General features: G+C 42.3%; 1 protein-coding gene across 4 annotated transcripts; it reads left to right on the forward strand.

Annotated features, from left to right (window-relative positions):
* The first annotated feature begins 268 nt into the window (after positions 1-268).
* Positions 269-17,433, forward strand: ZFP69 (ZFP69 zinc finger protein). 4 transcript variants are annotated; one of them, XM_042952182.1, is made up of 6 exons: positions 269-824; positions 1,822-2,304; positions 3,615-3,700; positions 9,263-9,389; positions 9,713-9,811; positions 14,793-17,433. In XM_042952182.1, the coding sequence occupies exons 2-6, from the start codon at positions 2,178-2,180 to the stop codon at positions 15,923-15,925; spliced, it is 1,572 nt and encodes a 523-aa protein (XP_042808116.1). In that variant the 5' UTR covers positions 269-824; positions 1,822-2,177; the 3' UTR covers positions 15,926-17,433. The 4 variants fall into 4 exon arrangements, with proteins under 4 accessions (XP_042808116.1, XP_042808115.1, XP_042808117.1 ...); XM_042952181.1 differs by having other exon boundaries at positions 269-716; XM_042952183.1 differs by having other exon boundaries at positions 269-716; positions 9,716-9,811.
* Positions 17,434-24,001: the final 6,568 nt, after the last annotated feature.

Consider the following 24,001-nt stretch of genomic DNA (forward strand, 5'->3'; position numbering starts at 1 on the left):
GGTTTTCGGGTGCGCCGGCTTCCCGGGAGGGGGCGGGCACGGGGCGGCCCCTCGTGGGCGGAGTCGGCAGCTGGGCGTGCGGGCCGCCGGAAGGCGCGCGCGCTGGGCGGGGGGCTGCGCGGCCGCGTGGGGTGGCCGGACCCGGGGCGGGCCCGGCGGCGCGGGGGGCGACCTGAGGCGTGGGCGACGGCGGGGCGCGGCGGGAGGACGGAGGCCCCGGGCTACGCCGGGCTGCGGCCCACGAGGCGGGGCGGCGGGTGGAGCCGGCTGCCGCCGCCGCCGGGCCGGCGTCAGAGCGAGTGCCCGCGAGGTGTATCCTCGCGCGCGTCTGCGGGAAGCGGGGTCAGGACAGCCCTCCCACTGCGGCCCGCGGAGCCCCGCGCCCCGGAGCGCGGCCGAGGAAGGCCGCCTGGGAGGGCGGCGGTGAGATGCGGTGCGGCGGCCGGCCCTAGACAGGCTCCCCGGGGGGACCGGGAAAAGCCCCGCATCCGGGGCGGAGGCCGAGGTCCGCGGGCTCCCGAAGGAAGCCTGCGGGAACGCTGGGCGTGCTTTGGAGAATCGTCGGTGAGCGGGGCATGCGGTCTACGAAGGCGGGGGAAGAACAAAATCCGCTACCGCCCGGTCCTCTGAAGAGACACCCTGTGGCGCCGAAAGCCTCGGGAGCGAGCGCTCTCGCGGCCGCGTCCTTGGTCCCAGCAGCGTCCGGGGCCGAGCTGGTGAGTGGGAGGATGCGCGGGTGTGCAGCCTCCGTCCCGGGAAGGCACGGCCGGGAGCGGTGAGGAGCGGCAGCTTCCAAATGCTGCTTCGAAAGTTTCCCCACTTTGGTAACTAGACGTTTACTTTTATGTATTCCGGGGGCAGGATATTTCCACATGCTCCATCCTGCAGGATGCAGCTCCTTTCTCTGCAGCGGGCACAGCTTGGGGCCCGGTGGGGGGAGCCCGTAAGCTACATACCCTCCCTTGCAAACTTCAAAAAGTTGGGCCAGCTCCCTTTATACGGAGCTCGGTCTGTGCGCGGGGCCCCAGTTACGCTGGACCAGGTGGCTGTGGAGGCACCTGCTCAGATGCGGGGGGCTTTGGATGAGATGATAGATTTGAGTTGTTTCCGGATTTCCCTGTTGCAAACACTTGTGCAGTAGTCCTCATGATACTCGAAGTGCTGTATTTCCTCCATCTGAACCCCTCCCCCTCCCCCAGTTTTAACATTTCTGAAACCAGGAGGCATCTTCACAGGCCAAAAGGACTTGCCCGCTGCTGGGCATCTGCGTGGTTGGGGAATGTACCTGCTGCTGTTTGGTCAGGTGAAAATGCAGCTGTGTGATTATTCCATCACTTCTGACACTTGAGATGAACTTTAAATGTAGATCTCTAATTGTTTTTAAAAGTAGCTGGAAAAGGTAATGCTGTGGTAAAGTAAAAATTGTATAGCAATATTTATTACTAAGGGTTTTCTGTATGCTTGACATTGTTTCAATTAATGTTACAGCCCTATAAAGTACAATTGTTATTCCCATTTTATAGATGAAGAAACTGAAGCTCCAGAGAGTTGAAGTGTCTTAGAGCTTTTAAGTACAAGTGTCAGGATTCTCACCTAAACTGAATTCAAAGCTTGCCCTCTTAACTCCACTAAGTCTGTATCCAGGCAGAAGATGGGTGCAGCTTACTGGGAGGGAAGTCAAGAGAGGGTCTATGCTTGTTTTTATACCTTTTTGGCTGTTTATGGATGTGTGTATGGAACTGGGAGACAGCCACATCCAAGAAGACTGATTATACTTATTCCCACGTTGATGCCAAATCTTTATTTTCGGATCTTTTGCAGTTTAAAATATATTTCCTCAAGTTGTGGAGTTCTGGATGTGTGGTCGGTGCTTCTGGATCCCTCCTCTTCTGTCTTTTGCTCCTCTAGAAGACTATAGAGGCATGCACTCCAAACTGCTCAACTGGCTGCCTCCCAAGAAGGCACTCCTTAATTTAAGAGAGAAGTCAGTTTTTCAGAGTTGTTAAGGTCACATCAGCCTCTAGGAACCCCCGGGTTCTGGTGCTGCAGGGACACACCAAAGATCTGGGGGCGGGAGATTGTGGTCAGAGGAGACCGTGTACCTGTGAAGCCTCTCAGCAGAGATTCTGGCACTTTCGTCACCAGAAGTGGACACGCCCGGTTGGGTGGGCATCGTCATGCTACAGCAGCTCCTGATCACCCTGCCCACGGAGGCCAGCACCTGGGTGAAGTTGCGCCATCCAAAGAAGGCCAAGGAGGGGGCACCCCTGTGGGAGGATGTAACGAAGATGTTTGAAGGAGGAGGTGAGAGTAGACTGATGCAGGGAAAGCAGAATTCTCAATTCGTGTGTGAAAGGATAGGTACCCATTTCATTGAGGTGTCTCTTGGGGAGAAAATTGGAGGAAAGCAGGTCTCTGGGGTTCGTGCTTGTGGCTTTTGGGACGAGGATAGCTATGAGGGCAGATGTTGGGTTCTCAGCTCCTTGTGCCATGTGCTCCGTGCTGCCCCCATCTCCAGTTCCCGGATAAAGCACGAAACAGGAGGACAATACAGTGTTCCCCACCAGCGGCTCCCAGGTATTGTGATTGTCACAGACAGTGGGGTCAAAGGCTTCTACTCCTTAAAGCCCCCCCAAGGTTTTCCTTCATAAGTTTTGGGCGTTTTGGCCCAAAGCCAGTGTTTTCCACAAGTAGTTCTGAGGGGAAGGAATGACCTACTTGATGACTCTCGATTTCCAGGAGGTCAGGGGGAAACGTCCAAGATTATACACTATCTAGTGGTCTGGTTGGGACAGATAGATAGATGGACAGAGGAATTCGCGTGTCTCACATGATCTCGTAGGTCACCCCTTTAACATTTCAAGTTCAGCCGGTATGTAAGCTAGCGGCGTGAGGCAGGGATTTTGCTAAAGCGTCTTGACCGATGGAAAAATGAATAATGGTCTCCAGTGCTTATTATTAATTGATGGAGACAGACGCATACCCCGAGCAAAATAATAGAAGGTAGCCTAAGAAAGTGCTATGGTAAATTTCTTTGGGAAGCCAAAAGACTGGAAACATTCTTCTGATTACATTTATTGGAGAAATTTTCACAAAGCAGATAGCACTGAATTGGGCCTTGAAAGAGGTCTTCCATTTTTTTGTAGAAGATTTGGGAAAAGGATACAGAAATGAGTGCCTCGAAGAGTGGTTCAGAGAATGGGAACCAGTCGAGTCTGAGGGCTAAGAATGTGGTCAGTGTATGTGTACAATGGATAAAGGATGGTGGCTAGCGAAAACGAACACTTGGGGAAATGTGTTTTAGGCGAGTTGTAGAGGGCCTGATGTCCATGGGAAAGGTTTGGATTTTCTTTCTTAACCAGAAACATTTGAACAGAGGAGTGGCCTGGTCTGAGCTTTTGGACCAGTGTTGCCCTTTGGGAAGTATTAGTGCTCAAAGCAGTGCACTGCAGACCCTGCTTATTAAGGAGGCCCCCCACTCTGCTCTGAGTTGCTCGAAATGTCCCTCTCTGTGAATGTTTTGAGAGAGGAGCCTGTTCAGCAGGTCTGCAGGCAGTTTTTCTATTTGGGGGATTTGGGGAGATATAAACCTCATGGCTCTTTTCCTTCTTTAGCTCTGCTCTCTCAGGATGCTGAGGAGACCCAGGGAGAAAGTTTGAAGGCTGAAGTCACCTCTGGACCTCCAGCAGCAGAATCCCAGGTGGGTTGGGTTTTCCTTTCATTTTCTTGGACCTGCTGCTTGGTTTTCAAGGCTATAACTCGCCTTTTTTTTTTTGAGTGTGAGGAGTTTGGAGGTGTTTGTTAGTGTGGGGCTAACAGATTCAACATAGGGAACTGTGCAAGTTGCTCTTGTACAGAAAACTGGGCTGTAGTGGTGGCGATTCCCCTACTCATGGTGGCTTCCCTCCTTGTAACTCTTGTTTGTGGCCAACATCTTGATTTAACATTATGCTAATTTCTGTAGAGAAAGAGAAATGAATGCTAGAATTCCAGCCCCTAAAAACAAATAGATGCCACTTGGGGTCTCAGATACACGTCAACTTTCTTTTTTGAGTATTTTTACTCAAAAACAAACTTCGTAAAGTGACAAGAACCTTCTGACATTCTTAGGCGATGTACCCATTTCGCTGGTGGACTTCATGTGGTAACCCTTCGTATAGTATTAGGAGTAGAGATCAAACCAAAGGAGAAGTGAGTGGGGAAGAAATGGTGTGGCCACATAGCACACACACGTTAGACAAATGGACAGTTATTACAGGGTGTCCTCACTGTCGACTGGAAGCATAGGGAAGACAGGAGAAAAATTGTAGAATGAGTGAGAAAGGAAGACTATTCAAAATGAAATATTATCCGACGGCAGGAGAGTTTTAAGTGAAAAGGACTTGGGTTCTGTAATTAGATGGTACAGGATCTGAAATTATCTCTAAGTATTTACTTGCTTGGTAATGGGGCAATTTTTTTCAGCTGTTTACAATCCCAGTTTCCTCCGCTGATTCAGATGCTAATATTTTTCTAGGATTGAATGCTTTTCAAAGTTATTTACAGTAATAAGGAAGAAGCAATAAGAATAAGGAGTAATAGTCTATTTAAAGAGTTCTCTCTATATTCCACTTATCTGGAATTCCTCATTTCTTGACATGTATCAAAAACTGATGGTATTCTTACTGCTGGGAAAAGAAATTAAATTTTTTTTTTAATTTTTAATGTTTATTTTTGAGAGAGAGAGTGTGTGAGCGGGAGAGGGGCAGAGAGAGAGGGAGACACAGAATCGAAAGCAGGCTCCAGGCTCAGAGCTGTCAGCACAGAGCCCGACATGAGGCTCAAACCAATGAACTGTGAGGTCATGTCCTGAACCGAAGACGGATGCTTAACCAACTGAGCCACCCAGGCACCCCTGTATAGTTTTTTTTTTTTTTTTAAGTTTTTTTATTTATCTTGAGAGAGAGAGCAAGCAAGCGAGCATGAGTGGGGGAGGGGCAGAGAGAGAATCCCAAGCAGGGACCAGTTCTGTGCTGTCAGCATAGAACCCGATGTGGGATTCAATCCAAGAACCGTGAGATAATGACATGAGCTCAGATCAAGAGTCAGACACTCAACCAACTGAGCCACCTGGGCACCCCGAAAATGTGTAGTTCTATTTTGACATGTGTATATACCATGTAACCAAAATATACACCATTTCCACCATCTCAGAAAGTTCCCTCCGGCTCCTTTCCAATCAGAACTTTGCTTTGCTCCCAGTAGAGGGTACATGGCTTCTCTTTGTTATTTTTCTTTTCTTTTCTTTTCTTTTCTTTTCTTTTCTTTTCTTTTCTTTTCTTTCTTTCTTTCTTTTTTTCTTTCTTTCTTTTAATGTTTATTTACTTTTGAGAGAGAGAGAGAGCGAGAGAGAGCACACACGAGCAAGCCGTTCTTTTTTTCTTTCTTTCTTTTAATGTTTATTTACTTTTGAGAGAGAGAGAGAGAGAGCGAGAGAGAGCACACACGAGCAAGCCGGGGAGGGGCAGAGAGAGAGGGAGACACAGAATCCGAACCCAGGAACCGTGAAATCATGACCTGGGCTGAAGTCAGATGCTTATCCGACTGAACCACCCAGGCGCCTCTCTTTGTTATTTCTTATAAGTGCACGGGAATCTATAATGACCTCAAAATAAAAAGTTTAAAACAGAATGTATATTCTGCAGTTGATAGGTATAGTGTTCTATAAATGTCCATTAAGTTGACAGATAGATGGTTCAAATCTGTATCCTTGATGCATTATTGTCCGCTTGTATCAGTTACTGAGAAAGGAATGTTGAAATCTGTTGTGGTTTTGTCTGTATCTTCCTTCAGTTCTGTCAGTTCTGCTCTATTTCGAGTTCTGTTATGAGATACATTAACAAGTAGTATTGTTGTCTTCTTGATGAACTGACACTTTATCATCATGAGATGTCTCTTCTTTATGGCAAGTAATATTCCTTCTCCTAAGCCCACTTTTGTCTGATTTATTATAGTTCCTCCACTATTGTTTAAGTTATTATTTGTATGGTATAGCTTTTTCAGTTCTTTTACTTTTGACCTATCTGTATCTTTATATTTAAAGTATGGCCTTAGATATAGCTGTGTCTTGCTTGTTTAGTGCATTTACAGTTACCATAATCATCGATACAGTGGGATTTAAATGTATATTCTTACTCTTTGCTGTTCACACATTTTTGTTTCTTTGTTCCTCTTCTGCTTCCTCTTGGATTGCATGGTGTTTTAGTATTCTACTTTATGCCCTCTAATGACTTTTTAGCTATACTTGTTTTATTTGCTTGTGGTGGTTGCTCTGACCGTTATAATATGTGTTTTTAACATATCACAGTTGAATTAATATTATACTGTTTCCCATGTGGCATGGAAGCCCCGTATTTCCATTTACTCTTCCCCATTGTTTGTATATTGTCATCATATATTTCACTTTACACATTAAAACCCCACAGTACATTGTTCCTATTTTTGTTTTTTAAAAGTTCACTTATTTTGTGAGAGAAAGCAAGCATGAGCAGGGGAGGGGCAGAGAGAGGGAGAGAGGGAGGGAGGGAGAGAGAGAGAGAGAGAGAAAAGAAGAAAGAGAGAGAGAGAGAGAGAGAGAGAGAGAGAGAGAGAGAGAGAATATCCCAGGCAGGCTCCACACTCAGTGAGGAGCCTGACTTGGGGCTCGAACTCATAAACCGAGAGATCCTGACCTGAGCTGAAATCAAGAGTCAGATGCTTAACCAACTGAGCCACCTAGGTGCCCCTGTTCTTATTTTTGTTTTTAGCAGTAAATAGTTTTTAAGCAATTAAGAAAACGAAAAAAAAAAGTTCTTTTCATAACCATCACATAATTACCAATTTGCAGTCTTCATTCCTTCTTTTAATTCCAAGTTTCTGCCTGGCATCATTTCCCTTCAACCAGAAGAAAGTCGTTCAACGTTTCTTGTAGTGTGGGTGTTCTGACGAATTCTCACAGCTTTTGCTGATCTAAAGATGTCTTTCTGTTGTCTTCTATTTGAGGATCTTTTACTGGATAGAGAGCTCTAGGGTGACTTTTTTCTTTGAAGCACTTTACAAGTGTTCCATGATCTTTTAGCTTGTATCGTTTGGAATGAGAAGTCAGCTGTTACTATTATTTCCCTATAGGCGACCTGCCTTTCTGTTTGTTTTATACCAACTTGTGGGTTTTTTTGTTCCTCCTTTCCTACCTTCTTTTGGCTACCTTCATGATCTTTTGTCGTTGCTCTTCAGCAGTTTTACTGTGATGTGTGTAGGGCTGGTTTTTTTTTGAATTTAGTATTTTGGGGGTTTGCTGAGCTTAGGTCTGTGGCTTGATTTTTTTCCATCAAATTTGGAAAATTTTCAGCCTTTATTTCTCCAAATATTTTTTCTGCCCATTCTTTTATCTTCTTCTGAGATTCTAATTATATATATTATTAAACCACTTGGTATTATCCCAGGTTTGGTTTTTTTCCCTCTTGGTGCTTCAATTTGAATAATATCTATTGACCTATCTTAAGTTTCACGGATCTTGTCTTCATCGGGCCATTCAGGCCATTCTGCTGCCATTAAGTCCATTTAGTGGATTTTTCTGATACTGTATTTTTCATTTGTAGAATTTTCATATAGTTCTTTAGTATTTCTCTCACTCTCTCCTCTTAGTTACCCTCATGTTTTCACTTACTGTATTCATATTTTATTGTAAATTTTTTAACATTTTAATAATTTCTTTAAACTTCTTGTCTGCTAATTCCAAAGACTTAGTCACCTGTGGGCTTGCTTCTATTGATTTTTCTTTTCTTTTTTTTTTTTTTAATTTTTTTAATGTTTATTTATTCTTGAGAGAGAGACAGAGTGTGAGGGGGGAGGGGCAGAGAGAGAAGGAGACACAGAATCCGAAGGAGGCTCCAGGCTCTGAGCTGTCAGCACAGAGCCTGACGCGGGGCTCGAACTCACAAACCGTGAGATCATGACCTGAGCTGAAGTCGGACGCTTAACCGACTGAGCCACCCAGGTGCCTTTTTATTTTCTTAATTATAGGTCACATTTTCCTCCTTCTTCACATGTGTAACAGTTTTTTCTAGTAGTTGAGATATTGGGTATTGAAGAACAGTGGGGAGGGGTACCTGGGTGGCTCAGTCAGTCAGGTGTGGGAGGGACACTTGATTTCAGCTCAGGTCATGATCTCACAGTTCATGAGGTTGAGTCCCACATCAGGCTCTGTGCTGACAGTGCACACAAAACCTGCTTTGGATTCTCTCTCTCCTCTCTCTTCCCCGCCCCTGTTCATACACACACGCACTCTCTCTCAAAATAAACTTAAAAAAAAAAAATAGTGGGGGAGGAACTATATATGTGCGCACATCCATATGTACACACATATATATGTATACATACACGTGTGTGTGTGTGTGTGTGTATACACATATGTGTGTTGTTTGTTTATTTACAAAAGACTAAGTCCTTTCCTCTGTCTGGTGGTTAAAGTGAGGGACTGATTATTCATATTCTCCCTAGAGCTGTGGCTGAGCTCTGGCTGAGACACAGCTTTTATTTGATTGAGTTCACTTCTGACTAACCCAACTACAAACACCCATGCCACCACTGCTGGGGGGCTGATCTTTATTATCTCTTCAAGTATTTGAGCTAGGATGGGGTTAGACTACAGTTCCAGTTTTGTTCATCTTTGCATTGAACTCCAGTTCAATGAGCCCCAGGATTTAAGCTCAGTAGCAATACATTGGCTTTGTGACAATAATTGCTGAAAGCCTCTCTGTCTCTCCCTCTGGCCCCTCTGTCCTCCTCTCCTCCTGTTCCCTTCACCAACCTGCCACCAGTGATGCTGTTCACTCTCCTGTTCCTCAGATAAGCCAAGGATGCTCTCACTTTAGGTCCTTTGTACCTGCCTGGAATGCTCTTCCCTCAGATTTCCACATAGGTCTCCCTCACTGAATTCATGTCTGTGGTCAAATCTCACCCTTTTAGAGAGACCTTCCCCAACCACCTTGCATAAAAGATCCTCCGCTACCTTCATGTGGTTCTCCCTGTTTCCTCCTTATCCTGCTTCATTTTTTCTAAGGCCCATATGACCTTCTGTTTTTCTATGTATTTATGGTAATCTCCGGAGGGTCTTCAGACACATCCAGAGGAGGCAGCCAGTAAAACTAGTTTAAAATCTCTCAGAACTTAGAATACTGTCAGAACTCCTTGGACCTTGATGGAGGTGGTCTTTGTCTGAAAAGGAATATATTTGATATTCTAGGAACTGCTGACTTTCAAGGACATATCTGTGGACTTTACCCAGGAGGAGTGGGGACAACTGCCCCTTGCTCACCGGAATCTATACCGGGAGGTGATGCTGGAGAACTATGGGAACCTGCTGTCAGTGGGTAAGGATGGGCGGAACATTCACCCAGAAAACCTGTCTGTTACAGGAAAGTCATTAATTCCAAATTATCAAATGTTGTGGATGCCTTCGAGCTTGGCCTTGAGTTCTGTATTAGAGATGTCTCATTCCTTGGGGGAACCGCTTTACTTGTTAGAGCGAGAATAGAAAGACATTCTGTGGTGTCCCTTTCCATCTTCAGAGACCCTGACTGCCAGAGGACTAGAAAGAATTCTGGGGATGTTCTTAGAACTCAGTGTAAACATTCATACTCTGGTTTTTTTTTTGTTTGTTTGGTTTTTGTTTTTGTTTTTTTTACTTTATAAGCAGGATATCAACTTTCTAAACCTAGTGTGATATCCCAGTTGGAGAAAGGACAGGAGCCATGGATGACAGAGAAAGAAGGCCCAGGAGATCCCAGATCAGGTGAGACCAAGTCAGATAGTACCTTTTAATATGTAGGCCAGAGTCCCCGAAGTCTCCCCAGGCTGTGGGGAAGGCTGAAGTCAGTGGACAGGGCATGCACTAAACCTGACGTCACCCCTCCCTCCATCATCCCTTTCCTTCACCTCACCTTGCAAAAGTCTCTCTGGAGTTGGAGGGCAGGGAGTCTTGTCTTAATTTAGGTTGAACTCGACTTTTCCTCTTTTCTTCAGTATCCTGAACTCTGCAAATCGAAAGCGCCTTTCTCTGAGCAGTCGGATGTACATGGTCTCTCTTCACGGAAAACACATCTCTTTTTCAGGGCTCACTGCATTCGACAGATCTTTAATTTTCTCTCTTACATTCTGTTTCCACTTTCCACCAATTTTCATTTTACAATTTCAGCTTTGATTCTCACTCTCTTTTTAACTTACTTATCTACCTTTTGTATTTTTTGTAACAACTGTATGAAAATTCTTGCAAGAGAAATTGCCACAGGACAATTAAGTGGTCTTTAACCATCTCCTTAAACTTTGCTTTATTATGAAATATTTTAGGTGTTCAGAAAGGCATAGAGAACATTATAACAAATTTCTATGTAGCTTCCACCTAGGTTAAGAAAAAAGAGTTGAAGTCCTGCTATTCCCCCTTTACCTTTTAAAATAACCAATTTTTCGGGGACAACTAGGTGACTCAGTCAGTTGAGCATCCAACTTTGGCTCAGGTCATGATCTCACAGTTCATGAGTTTGAGCTCCATGTTGGGCTCTGTGCTGACAGCTCAGAAGCTGGAACCTACTTCGGATTCTGTTTATCCCTGTCTCTATTTCTTCCCTGCTCGTGCTCTGTCTCTCTCTCTCTCAAAAATAAATAAAGATTGGAGCGCCTGGGTGGCTCAGTCGGTTAAGCGTCTGACTTCAGCTCAGGTCACGATCTCGCGGTCTGTGAGTTCGAGCCCCGCGTCAGGCTCTGGGCTGATGGCTCAGAGCCTGGAGCCTGCTTCCGATTCTGTGTCTCCGTCTCTCTCTGCCCGTCCCCCGTTCATGCTCTGTCTCTCTCTGTCTCAAAAATAAATAAAACGTTAAAAAAAAATTTTTTTTTAATAAACAAAGATTAAAAAATTTTTTTTTAAATAACCAACTTTTCAGAGTTTAAATATTGTCATTCTCCTATATGTCTTCATACTTTCACTGCGTGTGTATATCCTGGAACAATATTTGGTATTATTTTGCATGGGTTTTTTTTTTTAAGTTTATTTATTTATTTTTGAGAGAGAGAGAGAGCACAAGCAGGAGAGGGGCAAAGACAGAGAAGGAGGCACAGAATCTGAAGCAGGCTCCAGGCTCTGAGCTGTCAGCACAGAGTCTAGTGTGGGGCTCGAATCCATGAACTATGAGATCGTGACCTGAGCTGAAGTCAGACGCCCAACCGACTGAGCCACCCAGGTGCCCCTTCATGTTTTTATTCTTTAAATAAATGGTGTATATACTTCTACTTGCTTTTCTCAGTCAACACAATTGATATTTATCCATCTTCTTCTAGTTATTTCTGTTGAACTAATAAATAAATAAATTTATTTATCTATTTTCCTGTTAATAGACATATTGTTTCTAAATTTGGGGGTTACCAAGATGCAGTAAGTCTTCCTGTACGTGTCTTCTTGTGTACACATGCAAGTATTTCTCTGCGATGTGGAAGCAAAACTGTTGGGTCATGGAGTGTATGCACCTTCCTTTTGCTTGATATTACCAACTTGCTCTTCAAAGCAGTTGCACCAATATGTACCTCCCCTCGGCAAGCCTTAAGACTTTCCAGAGTGCAGCATCTTTGTCAACACTTGGCTTTGTCAAACTTTAAAATTATTGTAAATTTGTGGGTGAATATGGTATCTTACCGTTTCTTTCATTTTCCTCATTATCAGCAAGAGGAGCATACTTTTCATGGCTATTGACCATCTAGATTTCTCTTACGTAAATTACTTTGCCAGTTCTGTTTTTTTTTCTTGATCTATAGAAAGGATGTATATATCATCTTATATTCTTAAGTTTGGCTTTTCATATTTAGAGTTAATTCACCTAGAATTATTTTATGTGTAGTGTGAGGTGCCTTTTCCACATGGATAATCAGTCCAGGAACCATTTATTTAATAATTAATACCACTCTGTTACCTATCAAGTTTCCTTATATACTTGTGTCTGTTCTGGGCACTGTATTCTGTTCCATTTTTCTCTTCTAGCCCTACTGTAATGCCAAGCTGTTGTAATCACTGTATTTCATAGTGAAACTCATATGTGGTCAAGGTAGTTCTCCCACTTTGTTCTTCAAAATTGTCCTCATTATTAGCCCCTTGCTCTTCCATGCAAATTATATAATGAATGCATGAAATTTCACACACACCCACACACATGCAAATACTCTGGTGGTGTTTTGATTGGAAGAGAATTGAATTTATAGATCAACTTTAGGGAGAATTAATGTTATGATATTGAGTGTTACTATCTAGAAACAGGGTATATTGCTGCATTCATTAGTATTTCCTAACTTTTTTTTTTTAATAAAGTTTCAGAATTTTCCGTATAAAGGTCTTGTCCCTATTGCATCTCTTTTGTTAGATTCATCTTGAAGACCTTTTATTTTGCTATTTTGATGGTATATATTTTTAAATTATGTTTTCTGTTTGTTGCTGGTGTATAATAATAGAACAGTTGGATTTGTATATTGATCCTATAGCTAGCCATCTTGTTTCATTCCATTGTTAATTCCAATAATTTGTTTATATATTCTCTTGGGTTTTCTCTTTTTCAGCTTATAATAATGAAAATAAGAGCTACCATGAATTTCATTTAGATTTTCCAGTCGCTTTAAATAATAAGAACAGTTTGATTTTACTAAAACATTTTAGTTTACTGCAATAACAAAAACTCACAACTTCATTCAAAGTTAAATTCTTGGAACGCCTGGCTGGTTCAGTTGGTTATCCATTGGACTTTTTGATTTCCGCTCAGTTCATGATCTCATAGTTTGTGAGATTGAGCCCTGTCCACGCAGAGGCCGTTTGAGATTCTCTCTCCGTCTCTCTCTCTGACACTCCCCCATCATGCGTGTGTTTTCTCTCTCAAAGTAAATCAACATTTTGGGGCACCTGGGTGGCTCACTCAGTTAAGCGTCTAACTTCGGCTCAGGTCATGATCTCACAATTCATGAGTTTGAGCCCCGCATCAGACTCTGTGCTGTCAGCTCAGAGCCTGGAGCCTGCTTCAGATTCTGTGTCTCCCTCTCTCTCTCTCCCCCTCCCTGGCTTGTACTCTGTCTCCTCTCAAGAATAAATAAAAGTTAAAAAAATTTTTTTAAAGAAATAAACGTTTTTAAAAAAATGTTAAAAATCTCTTCTTCTGTAGTTTGGTCCTTCAGGCCTGGATATTGAATTGGGAAAGGGGACATGACATAGAAGGCTTCTTCTCTCTTGCTCTGTCTTCTTTTCTTCCACCTCCCATTTTCAGGACCAGAATCAGAAGCCTACACAACATAGACTCTATTATTGCCTTTAACTCATTAAGAATTTGGAAGTATTATTGATCCTTTTGTGTTGACCGAAAAATCTTACAAAAAGTTATACTTTTCAAGAAAGAAGATGTATCAGTTGAAATATTAGTAATGGGTATAACAGATTATCAAAAAACCCAGTCAAAACTGTAGAGATTAAAAGATATTTTCAGAGAACATAGCAATAATAGTAATACAGCAGTTTGGGTTTCTTACAAGTCTCCTTTGTATAAATAACATTTCTAGGGACAGATTAATAACCACAGGAAATAGAACAAAGCAAATGTTAATACAAGTTTCGATAAAAGACAGCTTAATGTTTTCATGAAAGTTCTTAGTTCAGACCTTAGTTTTTGAATGAGCATCTCCTGCTGGTGTGGGGAGAGGGACATCTTTTTATCTTTCTGAGATTGTTTTCTAAAAGTAGTTGTCAAGAAAAGATATTCTTAAGACATAGCTCTGAAATTTCATTATTTAGTATTAGAGCATGTCTGAAGTGCTCAAATTTTACTCTCTGTATAAAATCACACATTTACCTTATTTACTGTTTCTTAACTTCCCATTACCTCCCCATGTTGCATAACCATTTTTACATGTGCAATTGACCTTGAACAACACTGGTTTGAACTGCATGCGTCCACCTATTATACGTGGATTTTTTTTAATGTTTATTTTAGAAAGGGAGGGGGTGAGTGGGGGAGGGGCAGAGAGCAAGGGAGACAGAAAATCCGAAGCAGGCTCCATGCTGTCAGTGCAGAGCCTGATGTGGGGCTCAAACCCATCAATCATGAGATCATGACCTGAGCCAAAGTTGGACGCTCAACAGACTGAGCCACTTAGGCACCCCTGGAGTTTTTCTTTTTAATGAAATGATTTGTCAACTTTTTTAAATGTTTATTTATTTTGAGAGAGAGAGAACACAAGTGGGGGTGGGGGGGTGTGTGGGGACAGAGGGAGAGAGAGACTTCCAAGCAAGCTCCATGCTGTCAGTGCAGAGCCCGACACAGGACTCGATCTCTTGAACTGTGAGATCATGATATGAGCCAAAATCGAGAGTCAAACATTTAACCAACTGAGCTACGCAGGCACCCCATATGTGGATTTTTTACAGTGCATTTTCTTTTCTCTTTATTGTAAGAATCTAGTATATGATACACATAACATAAAAAGTAAGTGTTAATTGATTTACTGGTGAGGCTTCTAGTCAACAGTAAGCTATTAGTAGTTAAGTTTCGGTGGGAATCAGAAGTTATACATGGATTTTTTTTACTGTGTTGAGGTTGATATCCCAACCCCCATGTTGTGCAAGGGTCAAATGTAATCAAAGTCTCATGTGTTTTATATGTGTAGTTGTCTAAATCTCTATTCCATATCCACTATAGTAATTGATTTTTTGAAGCATAATGAATGTGAGTTATGTGCATTTTTTCCATTTCTTTCAGACTTGAAAAATAAAACAGAAACCAGTACATCAGCTTCAAAGAATGAGATTTTACAGGAACACTTATATCATGGCATTATGATGGAAGGGTTCCTGAGAGATGATGTCATTTATTCCACATTGAGAAAAGTCTCTAAATATGATGGCGAGTTAGAAGAGCACCAGGAATCCCATGGAAGAGATATAAGACACGCCATCCTGACCCACAAGAAGAGTGACCAGGAAACTAACAAATTCGGGGAAAATATTGTCAGTTCAAATGTTACGATAGAACAGAGGCACCGTAAATGTGATACACCTAGAAAGAGGAATAAATACAAATTAGACTTGATAAATCATCCGAGTTACATAAGAACAAAAACCTATGAATGTAATATATGTGAAAAAAACTTCAAACAACCCATTCATCTTACTGAACACATGAGAATTCATACTGGTGAAAAACCTTTCAGATGTAAGGAATGTGGAAGAGCGTTTAGCCAAAGTGCATCCCTTACTACACACCAGAGGATCCATACTGGCGAGAAACCCTTTGAATGTGAAGAATGTGGCAAAGCCTTTAGGCATCGCTCATCTCTTAATCAGCATCATAGAACTCACACTGGAGAGAAACCCTATGTATGTGATAAATGTCAGAAAGCTTTCAGCCAGAACATTAGCTTGATCCAGCATTTGAGAACTCATTCTGGAGAGAAACCCTTTACGTGCAATGAATGTGGGAAAACCTTCCGACAGATTAGACACCTTAGTGAACATATAAGAATTCACACTGGGGAGAAGCCCTATGCGTGCACTGCGTGTTGTAAAACCTTTAGTCATAGAGCGTATCTAACGCATCACCAGAGAATCCATACTGGGGAGAGACCCTACAAATGTAAGGAATGTGGGAAAGCCTTTAGACAGAGGATACACCTTAGCAACCATAAAACTGTTCATACAGGAGTGAAAGCATATGAATGCAACCGCTGTGGAAAAGCCTACAGGCATGATTCATCCTTTAAGAAACATCAGAGACACCATACTGGAGAAAAGCCTTATGAATGTAATGAATGTGGAAAAGCCTTCAGCTATAATTCATCACTTAGTCGACATCATGAAATACACAGGAGGAATGCCTTTCGAAATAATGTGTAAAAATAGATTATTCAACATGAGAACAAAAGCTAACTAAATCAGTGCTTTTAAATTCCAGGATTCCAAATTTGAGGAATTGATATAATGATACCAGCCTTTAATATTGCCTGTTGTGTAAATAGTACATTGATAACTATTATCTACTAACACCTCCATACAAAGTACTTAAGAATAAGGATTAAATTAAATTCAGGATTGTGATGCACACATAATTGTTACCTGATTTCATGGAGGGTGAATTATTCTCCATGGGCATTCTCTGATTTATAGACTAACATTTGGGAAGTACTGTTGAAAAAAATCACCCCTGTTTTTTAAGTAACTTACTTTTTTTAAATGAGGAAACTTACAAATCTGATAAAATTCAAATGGCATAGACAGTTGTATAAGTGAAAATCCTTTTCCTACATCCACCACCAAATTCTACCTTAGAGGCAACCATTTTTATAACTTTCTATGCACCCTTCAAGAGATCTTTTTTATTTGTATCCAAGAGAATATGCAGAGTTCTTTTTAAGCATAAATGGCAGCTTCCTATGTAAACACATCTGCACATTACTTTTATTACTTAACCATATATCATGGAGGTCATTCCATATTAGTAGATAAAGTGCCTACTCATTCTTTTTTATAACTGCATGGTATCCTGTGGTTTGAATGTACTTTAATTTATTTAGCCAGTTCACTATGATGGACTTTTGGATTTCTAATCTTTTGTTGCAATGAATAGTCTTACGCATTTTTCTTTCTTACACATGTGTTTGTGTAGGGTAAATTCCAAGAACTGGAGTCTCTATACTAGAGGGTATGTGCACTTGTATGATGGATAGTGCCAAACTGGCCTTCATAGAGGTTGGGCCAATTTACTTTCCCACCAGCAAGAGGACTAGGAGCCACCTGACGCTGAAGCATGTCCTGGACCCACAGCCCTGTTAGTCATCAAAGAAGTATCCATTTGTCTCAATAACTAGTGTGGAAGTACCAGCTGAGCTGCATCCCCAGAAGGAGCGCTGCTTGCCATTCCTGGAGCCAGAGAGGAGTCTGCATCTTACTGAACAATAGCCAAGCCTACCAAAATCTCAGCTGGAAAAGGAGAAGCCCTCTTTCCACCAGCTGCTCCAGTCCTTGACCTCTAGGCTGGAGCTGCCTGATCAATGAGAGTCCCTTTAAAGAGACCAACCCACCTATCTTAGTAAGTCAAATCTTGGCCGCAACCCCTCTGATGGAATGGAGGAACACTGATAATTGAGTCAGGAGACTTAAGATGGCAGGGTGTACTATGGATGATCAACCACAGCATTTTACCGGATGGTTAAGTTAGCAAGTTATAGTTAATACATGGAGGAAGAGAGAAAAGAGGTAGGGCATGACTGTCTAATAAGCATTGATCAATGAAAAAATTAGCATTGCTTATGTTGTGAAAGCTGAGCACCACGATCGGGGCCACATGGTTTTGTACATGCTCATTTTTCAATCTGGTAAATGTTTATTAAAGTTTTAGTGAGTAATTCTGTGAAATGTTAATCGATTTACCCTCACCTCCATCCACTAAGGTTATAAACCAAAGCCTGGCACTTAGATTTTCCATTATAGCTATTGCTACTTTATAGTTCCATGTCCCATTTTCCTCCTTCCTATATGGGCTCTGTCTAAACACAGTAGATTAGTTGAGACTCTTTGGTCAAATAACAAATCAGTTGGGGCTTTTTAAGCCTCAATGTGGGGGTGTTATTAGAGGGATATTGGGGTATCCTGTAATTCATGGGTTGCAATACATTCAAACAGCAGACTCGGCTTAGGACCTGAAGCACTTTAGAAAACCCAGGCAGCTTTCTCTCCATCTCTCACCTTTGCTTGTGTCTTCGTTGTTGTTTTTTGTTTGTTTGTTTGTTTGTTTTTTAGCACCTCATTACAAATCAGTTACCATCAGCTCCAGATTTCACATATATTCTTTCCGTCACCCAGAAAAAAGGAAAAAAAATGACTTTCCTGGGGCGCCTGGCTGGGTGGCTCAGTCGGTTGGGCGTCCGACTTCAGCTCAGGTCATGATCTCACGGTTCGTGGGTTCAAGCCCCACATCAGGCTCTGTGCTGACATCTCGGAGCCTGGAGCCTGCTTCAGATTCTGTCTCCCCCTCTCTCTGCCCCTCCCCTCCTCTCTCTCTCTCTCTCTCTCTCTCTAATAAAAACATAAAAAGACAAATGTCTTTCTCACTTCCAATCTTTAAATCCTGGGAAAGGTCTCATTGGCCCAGTCCAGTGAGGTGCGCACCTCTAAAGTCAATTGTAGAAAGAGAACTGTGGGAACCATGTGGTTGGTGTGAATGCGGGGGGGGCGGGGTGCTGTGTGGCTGGAGGGGCAAGAGAGCAGAAAGGGTTACTATTCTTGAAACTCCAGATCCTACCCACTCTTTTTTAAAAACATTTTTTAATGTTTATTTTTGAGAGAGATCAAAGGGAGGAGGGGCAGAGAGAGAGGGAGAGACAGAATCTGAAGCAGGCTCCAGGCTTTGGGTTGTCGGCACAGAGCCCCACGTGGGGCTCAAACTCACGAGCTGTGAGATTATGACCTGAGCTGAAGTCAGATGCTTGACTGACTGAGCCACCCAGGCACCCCAGATCCTGCTCAATCTTCAACACCAGCTCATAGGATCAGAATTTTAGAACTGGAAAGGGTCTAGGAATCCATCTATTTAGAACTCTCCACTTTGTAGATGAAGAAATGGAGAGTCCCCTTCTATGATTATTCCTGTCCTTCACTTGAGTTGTTTCTGAGCATTTTTTCTCCAGGTTTAGCCTAGTTTTCCAAGCACCTGCCGTTAATGGCTACACAAAGCTGTTCTTTTCAAGTTTTTCTTCTTAGATCTGCTACTGCTTCAGAAGGCCTTTGTGATTTTCGAGCTTACCCATTGGTTTTGCCTATTATCATTGCCTGTTCCTTCATTCTGGTTATCTTACTGGCACTTCCTCTGCTAATCACGTAAATGCTGTGCCTCAGGACTGTGTCCTTAGCCATGTTGTTTTCTCAAGCTACACAGTTTGTTTAACTGATCTTGTTAACCTCTCAACACTTTTTAAATCTGCATCTATATCTTAGGAGTCTCTCTTGAGCTCTAGAACATTATATTCAACATTGTGCTTAATATCTCTATTTGCATATACTACAGTCCTCTCAAAGTATGTCCAAAACCCAACTCAATCTTTTCAATAAAATCTGTGTCCTTAATACAGTAAATAGTACCACCCTCCACCCAATTCTCCAGTTTAGACTTCCTCTTCTCATCCATCACCTTCCCCCAGTCACCAAGTCCTATATATCCTATTTGGGATCTGTTCACTCTGTATCTTCCTCTGTATTTCCTTCGTCAGCTCTCTAATTAGACTGTTAGCACGTCCTAAATAGGGTTCCAACTGGTATTTCTATATCTAATCTGGACTCTTTTTTTTTTTTTTTTTTCAAGTTTGGTATTAATTTTATTCTATTTTCTGCATAACTTTAAGTGCATAAAGGTTTATTTCCACGGGCCTCAGGAAATGGGTAGAAGTCACAGGACAATCTCTCTTCCCACCAAAAAAAGTTGCATATTTTGGTAAGTGTCCTAGAGAGAAAAACTGTAATTTACATTAGCAATGCTGTGCAAGATTCTTACACAAGACCTAAAACCAGGCTGCAGTGGAGATTTTAGTCCTTTGTTCAGGTGCCTGGACAGAAACCAAAAGCAGTTGGGCATGACAGGGCAAAGGCGGCAGTGAAGACGGAGGGCAGGCACCTAGCTTGGAAGAAGGAAGGAATTCCAGATTCCTTGGAATGGTGTAGTTTCCTTGTTTGTTTGTTTTGTCTTGTTTTGTTTTTGTTTAAGTCGTCTCTGTAGGAAGGTGCTGGGCAGGGATCCCAGTGAGAGAAAGGGTCCAAGACTCCTTTAACTGGCCTGGGTGCAGGGCTCTGCCCAGCGGCCGATACAGGACAACCTACTCTCTCAGGTTCAGGCAGACCCAGGATGGAATGCAGAATAAAAGGAATGCCTACAGGAATCAATTTTGCTCGGAATGCTAGATGGCCAGGCTTCAGCCTTTGGTCCAGCGCGACCCCTGCCTCGCCTGTCAACAGTGAAAAGTTAGTTTGGTTAGAAGAACCAGCTAGAATCACACCAGCCTCTGCTACCTTCGTGGGCATTGTTAGAAAAAGATGAACTTGTGTGAACATTCTGATCTGTTGCTTCCTGGGGACCGCTTTATTCTTCCCCAATGACTGTTTGTTGGTCAAATAACCCCCAAAGGCTGAAAGCTAAAACACAGCAGTCCTGGTGTGCAGTTCCTTAAGAATGGACTGGTGGTGTGGTTGAGCTGACAGGGAAAAGCTGCACCTTCCCGCAGAAGATCAACTGACCTGCTCTCCCACCCAAATCTCAGCCTGAGGTATATTTCAGTGAAGGCAGGTAGCTGTGCTTCTCAGAGCAGAGAAGCGGTTTAAGAGCAGAAAGGTGAGGAAATCTAGAAAAGAACCGTCTTGATACAGATTTATCCCACGGTGTAAGGGAGAGGGCAAAGAACCCAGTGGCACTTCGCTTATCCAGCAATTTCTGTCACTGTGGTGACCAACTTCTGCCCGTTCCATAGGGTCTTGAACTGCTCAGGGACTGGGAATTCATTCTGGGGAAAAAAAAAAAAATGGTATTAATCCAAGCTCCAAAAGAAGCTGGGATTAAATCTTACACTTTTCTCTCAATGCTTGCTTCCACTAAACTATTAGAGCTATGTGCTATTAAAACAAGTGACATTTGGGGGCCCCTGGGTGGCTCAGTTGGTTAAGCATCCAACTCTTAATTTCAGTTCAGGTCATGATCTCACAGTACATGAGATTGAGCCCTGCCTCGGCTTCATGTGCTGACAGTACGGAGCCTGCTTGGGATTTTGTTTCTCCCTCTCTCTCTGCCCCTCCCCCACTCGTGCTGCACACACTCTCAAAACAAATTAAAAAAACTTTTTTTAAGTGACATTTGGTTTCTCTCAGCAGGTCGTCCGTTACGGCTGACATGCAAAATCTGGTAGAAAGATTGGAGAGGGCAGTGGGCCGCCTGGAGGCAGTATCTCATGCCTCTGACATGCACTGTGGCTATGGAGACCGTGCTCCATATGTGCAAACATTTGACTCACTGCTTACCGGTCCTGTGGCAGAGTGCCTGAAGATCAGTAAAGAGATTGAGAGAGATGTGCAAAAACATGAGGAGATGGTCCACACAGTTCTGAAGTTGGAACAAACTCTTGGTTACAGCCTCTCCATGCCGGCAGCCAGCAGGCAGTAAGCTTTCTGATTTGTTGGCAACCATCTCAGAGCAGATCCAAGAAGTGATAACCTTCCCGGAGTTCTGCCTCCCCTCCAGACTTGGACTCATCTTTCTATATTCCCCACTGCTGCTAACATGATCATTCTAAAACGTATTCAGTCGAAATTAATCTAATTACATGGCTTAAAATCCCCCAATGGGTTCTCATGACTTGAAGATAAACTTCATCTTCTGTATTCTTCTTAATACAGAACACTTGGTATAGAGCAGTGCCTATTTTTCTGGCAGCGTCTTCCAAATTTCCCCTCAAGCATACTTTGCTCTAGCCATAAGGATCTCATGGTCCTGCAAATGTTCCATACTATTGCATGGTTTCTGGTCCTCAGCTGTGCTATTTTTCTTCTTTCTGCCTAATTTCTTTGTTCAGTTAGCTCCCCATCCTCCCAGATGTAACTTGTGTCACGTCATCAGGGACTACTATACAAAATTATGTCTTCTTGGAGGAGCACTTGGAATTCTTGGCTGAATTTACTAAATAAAGTGATAGGCTTTATATTCAAGGATTTTTTTTTTTTTAATCAGAGAATGACACCATGGGGTTTTAAGTTTATAATATTATTCTGGAATCAGTGTGTAAGACTATGGGGTCAACATGAAACAATATCCATACAATACTGCACCACTTCAATTTGCTTCAAGTTGTTGCTTGCTTAACTTTCTTTTCTTATCCTTGCTACCATGGGTTTGCACTTTCAAAAAGAAAAAGAAAAAAAAAAAACATCTAATCTTTGCTTTAGGCTCTGTTTTTTGGAAGACTCTGGCTAAGACAAGCTTATAACCCCAGTTTGATTAATCAGGAAGAAGGGAGAATTTTTGGATTTGTTTTTGAGGTATTAGGGAAATAGACTTCCTTTTTCCCCACTAGATACAAATCTGGAAGGCTATATCCCTGGAAGCTACCGGCAGTATAAAAGGAGGGAGGTTGCTTAGAAATGAGCAAACACAGAGGAAACTGATCCAAGAAATGAACAGAAAATTTAAATCCCATCACACTATTTGACCCTGGATCAAGCCTCACCTGAAGGTAGAGCCCCTGGTTTTTGAATCTCTTAAAAATGAATAAACTCTAATTGATTGAAGGCTTCAAATGTCCTACATCTGAAGCTGCCTGTGTTTAGAAAAAGGCCTCAGTCTTATATCCTTGGCTCATTTCCAACTCCCTCAACTTCCTTAGGGCTATCTCCTCTGGCTTTCTCCAAGTAAGCAATGCCCTTTTCAATGATCAGAAATAGGTGTTTGGCTGAAGAGAGGCTGATCTTTTTTGTTTTGTTTTGTTTTTTGAGAGGCTGATCTTAATATGTGGAAGAAAAGATTCTCAAATACAGAATATTTCCAGTGGGCTTCTCTTGAACATATAAAAATTCTGTCAATTATTGTTCTAGCACCTGTGAGGAACACAAACTTGAGCAAAATAAATTCCCTGCCTTTAGACTCTGATGCCCTAGAGGAGTGCTGTCCAAGAGAAATATAATGTGAGCCACAACACAAATGTGATCCATATATGCAATTTAAAATTTTCTGGGCAGCCACAGTAATACAATAAAAGGCAATAAGGAAAATTAATTTTATAACATATTCATTTAACCCAATATTTCCAGAATATTACAAGTTCAACATGTAACCAATATAAAAAATTAATGTGTTATTTTCATTTGGGGGGGGTACTAAGTTTTCAAAATCTGGTATTAAGTCATCTCATTTTGGACTAGCCACATTACCAGCTCTCAAGAGCCGCATGTGATTGGTGGTTACTTCATTGGCCAGTGCAGCTCTAGAGAGTAATCATACAGATAAACACTTTTATCCTATAGACTCTTACATGGTAGACTGTAATCAGGGCTATGTTGGGAGGTACAAATTTTGCCTCTTCTAGCACCAGTGAGGAACACAATGTATACACAGCGTATACATTGTATACAGTGTATACAATGTATATGTAATGACATGCCCGCACTTCTTAGGGTAGCCTTTTGGGGAAAGGGCATGGCATTGTTAAATTTGAGTCCCTCAGTGTTGAGAACGAAAGCTTTGGGTAACATGGTCCTACTGTCTTGGGAATCTCTTCCGTTTCACTCCCCTCTGCATCACCCCTCCCCCAAACTTCATTTGAAGATAGGTGCATGTGGGAAAGGGTTGCAAAAAGGCTTGCCTGGCATTGGAAGTTACATTTTGGCTACAGAAGGTTATAGTGGGGAGGAGGCAGAAACCTCCAGCCTCAGTCCAGCAACACCTACTCATTTCACTTAATTAAAAAGATTTCTCTCAACTTTCATATTTCTTAGATCAAGGATGTTTTCCTACCCAACCACAAAATCACTATCATACCAAGATACTTATAATTGATAGATACTATTATCTAATATACAAGTCACATTTAATTTCCCTAATTATCCTTTCTAGTATTTTCTATTTTACTTTTAAGAGATCCTGGGGAGCCTGGGTGGCTCAGTTGGTTGTGTGGGACTTTGGCTCAGGTCATGATCTTGTGGTTAGTGGGTTCCAGTCCCAAGTCCAGCTTTGTGTTGACAGCTCAGAGCCTGGAACATGCTTTGGATTCTGTGTCTCCCTCTCTCTCTCTCTCTCTGCTCCTCCCCAACTTGCGCTCTGTCTCAAAATAAAAATAAAACATTCAAAAAATTAAAAAAAAGAAATCTTTTCCCTATTTTGAAGTCCAAACAATACTGTATTATATTCTAAAAGCTTTATAGTTTAGCTTTTCACATTTAGGACTT

This window comes from Panthera leo, chromosome C1 (genome assembly GCF_018350215.1).
Source record: "Panthera leo isolate Ple1 chromosome C1, P.leo_Ple1_pat1.1, whole genome shotgun sequence".
Taxonomy (NCBI): Eukaryota; Metazoa; Chordata; class Mammalia; order Carnivora; family Felidae; genus Panthera; species Panthera leo.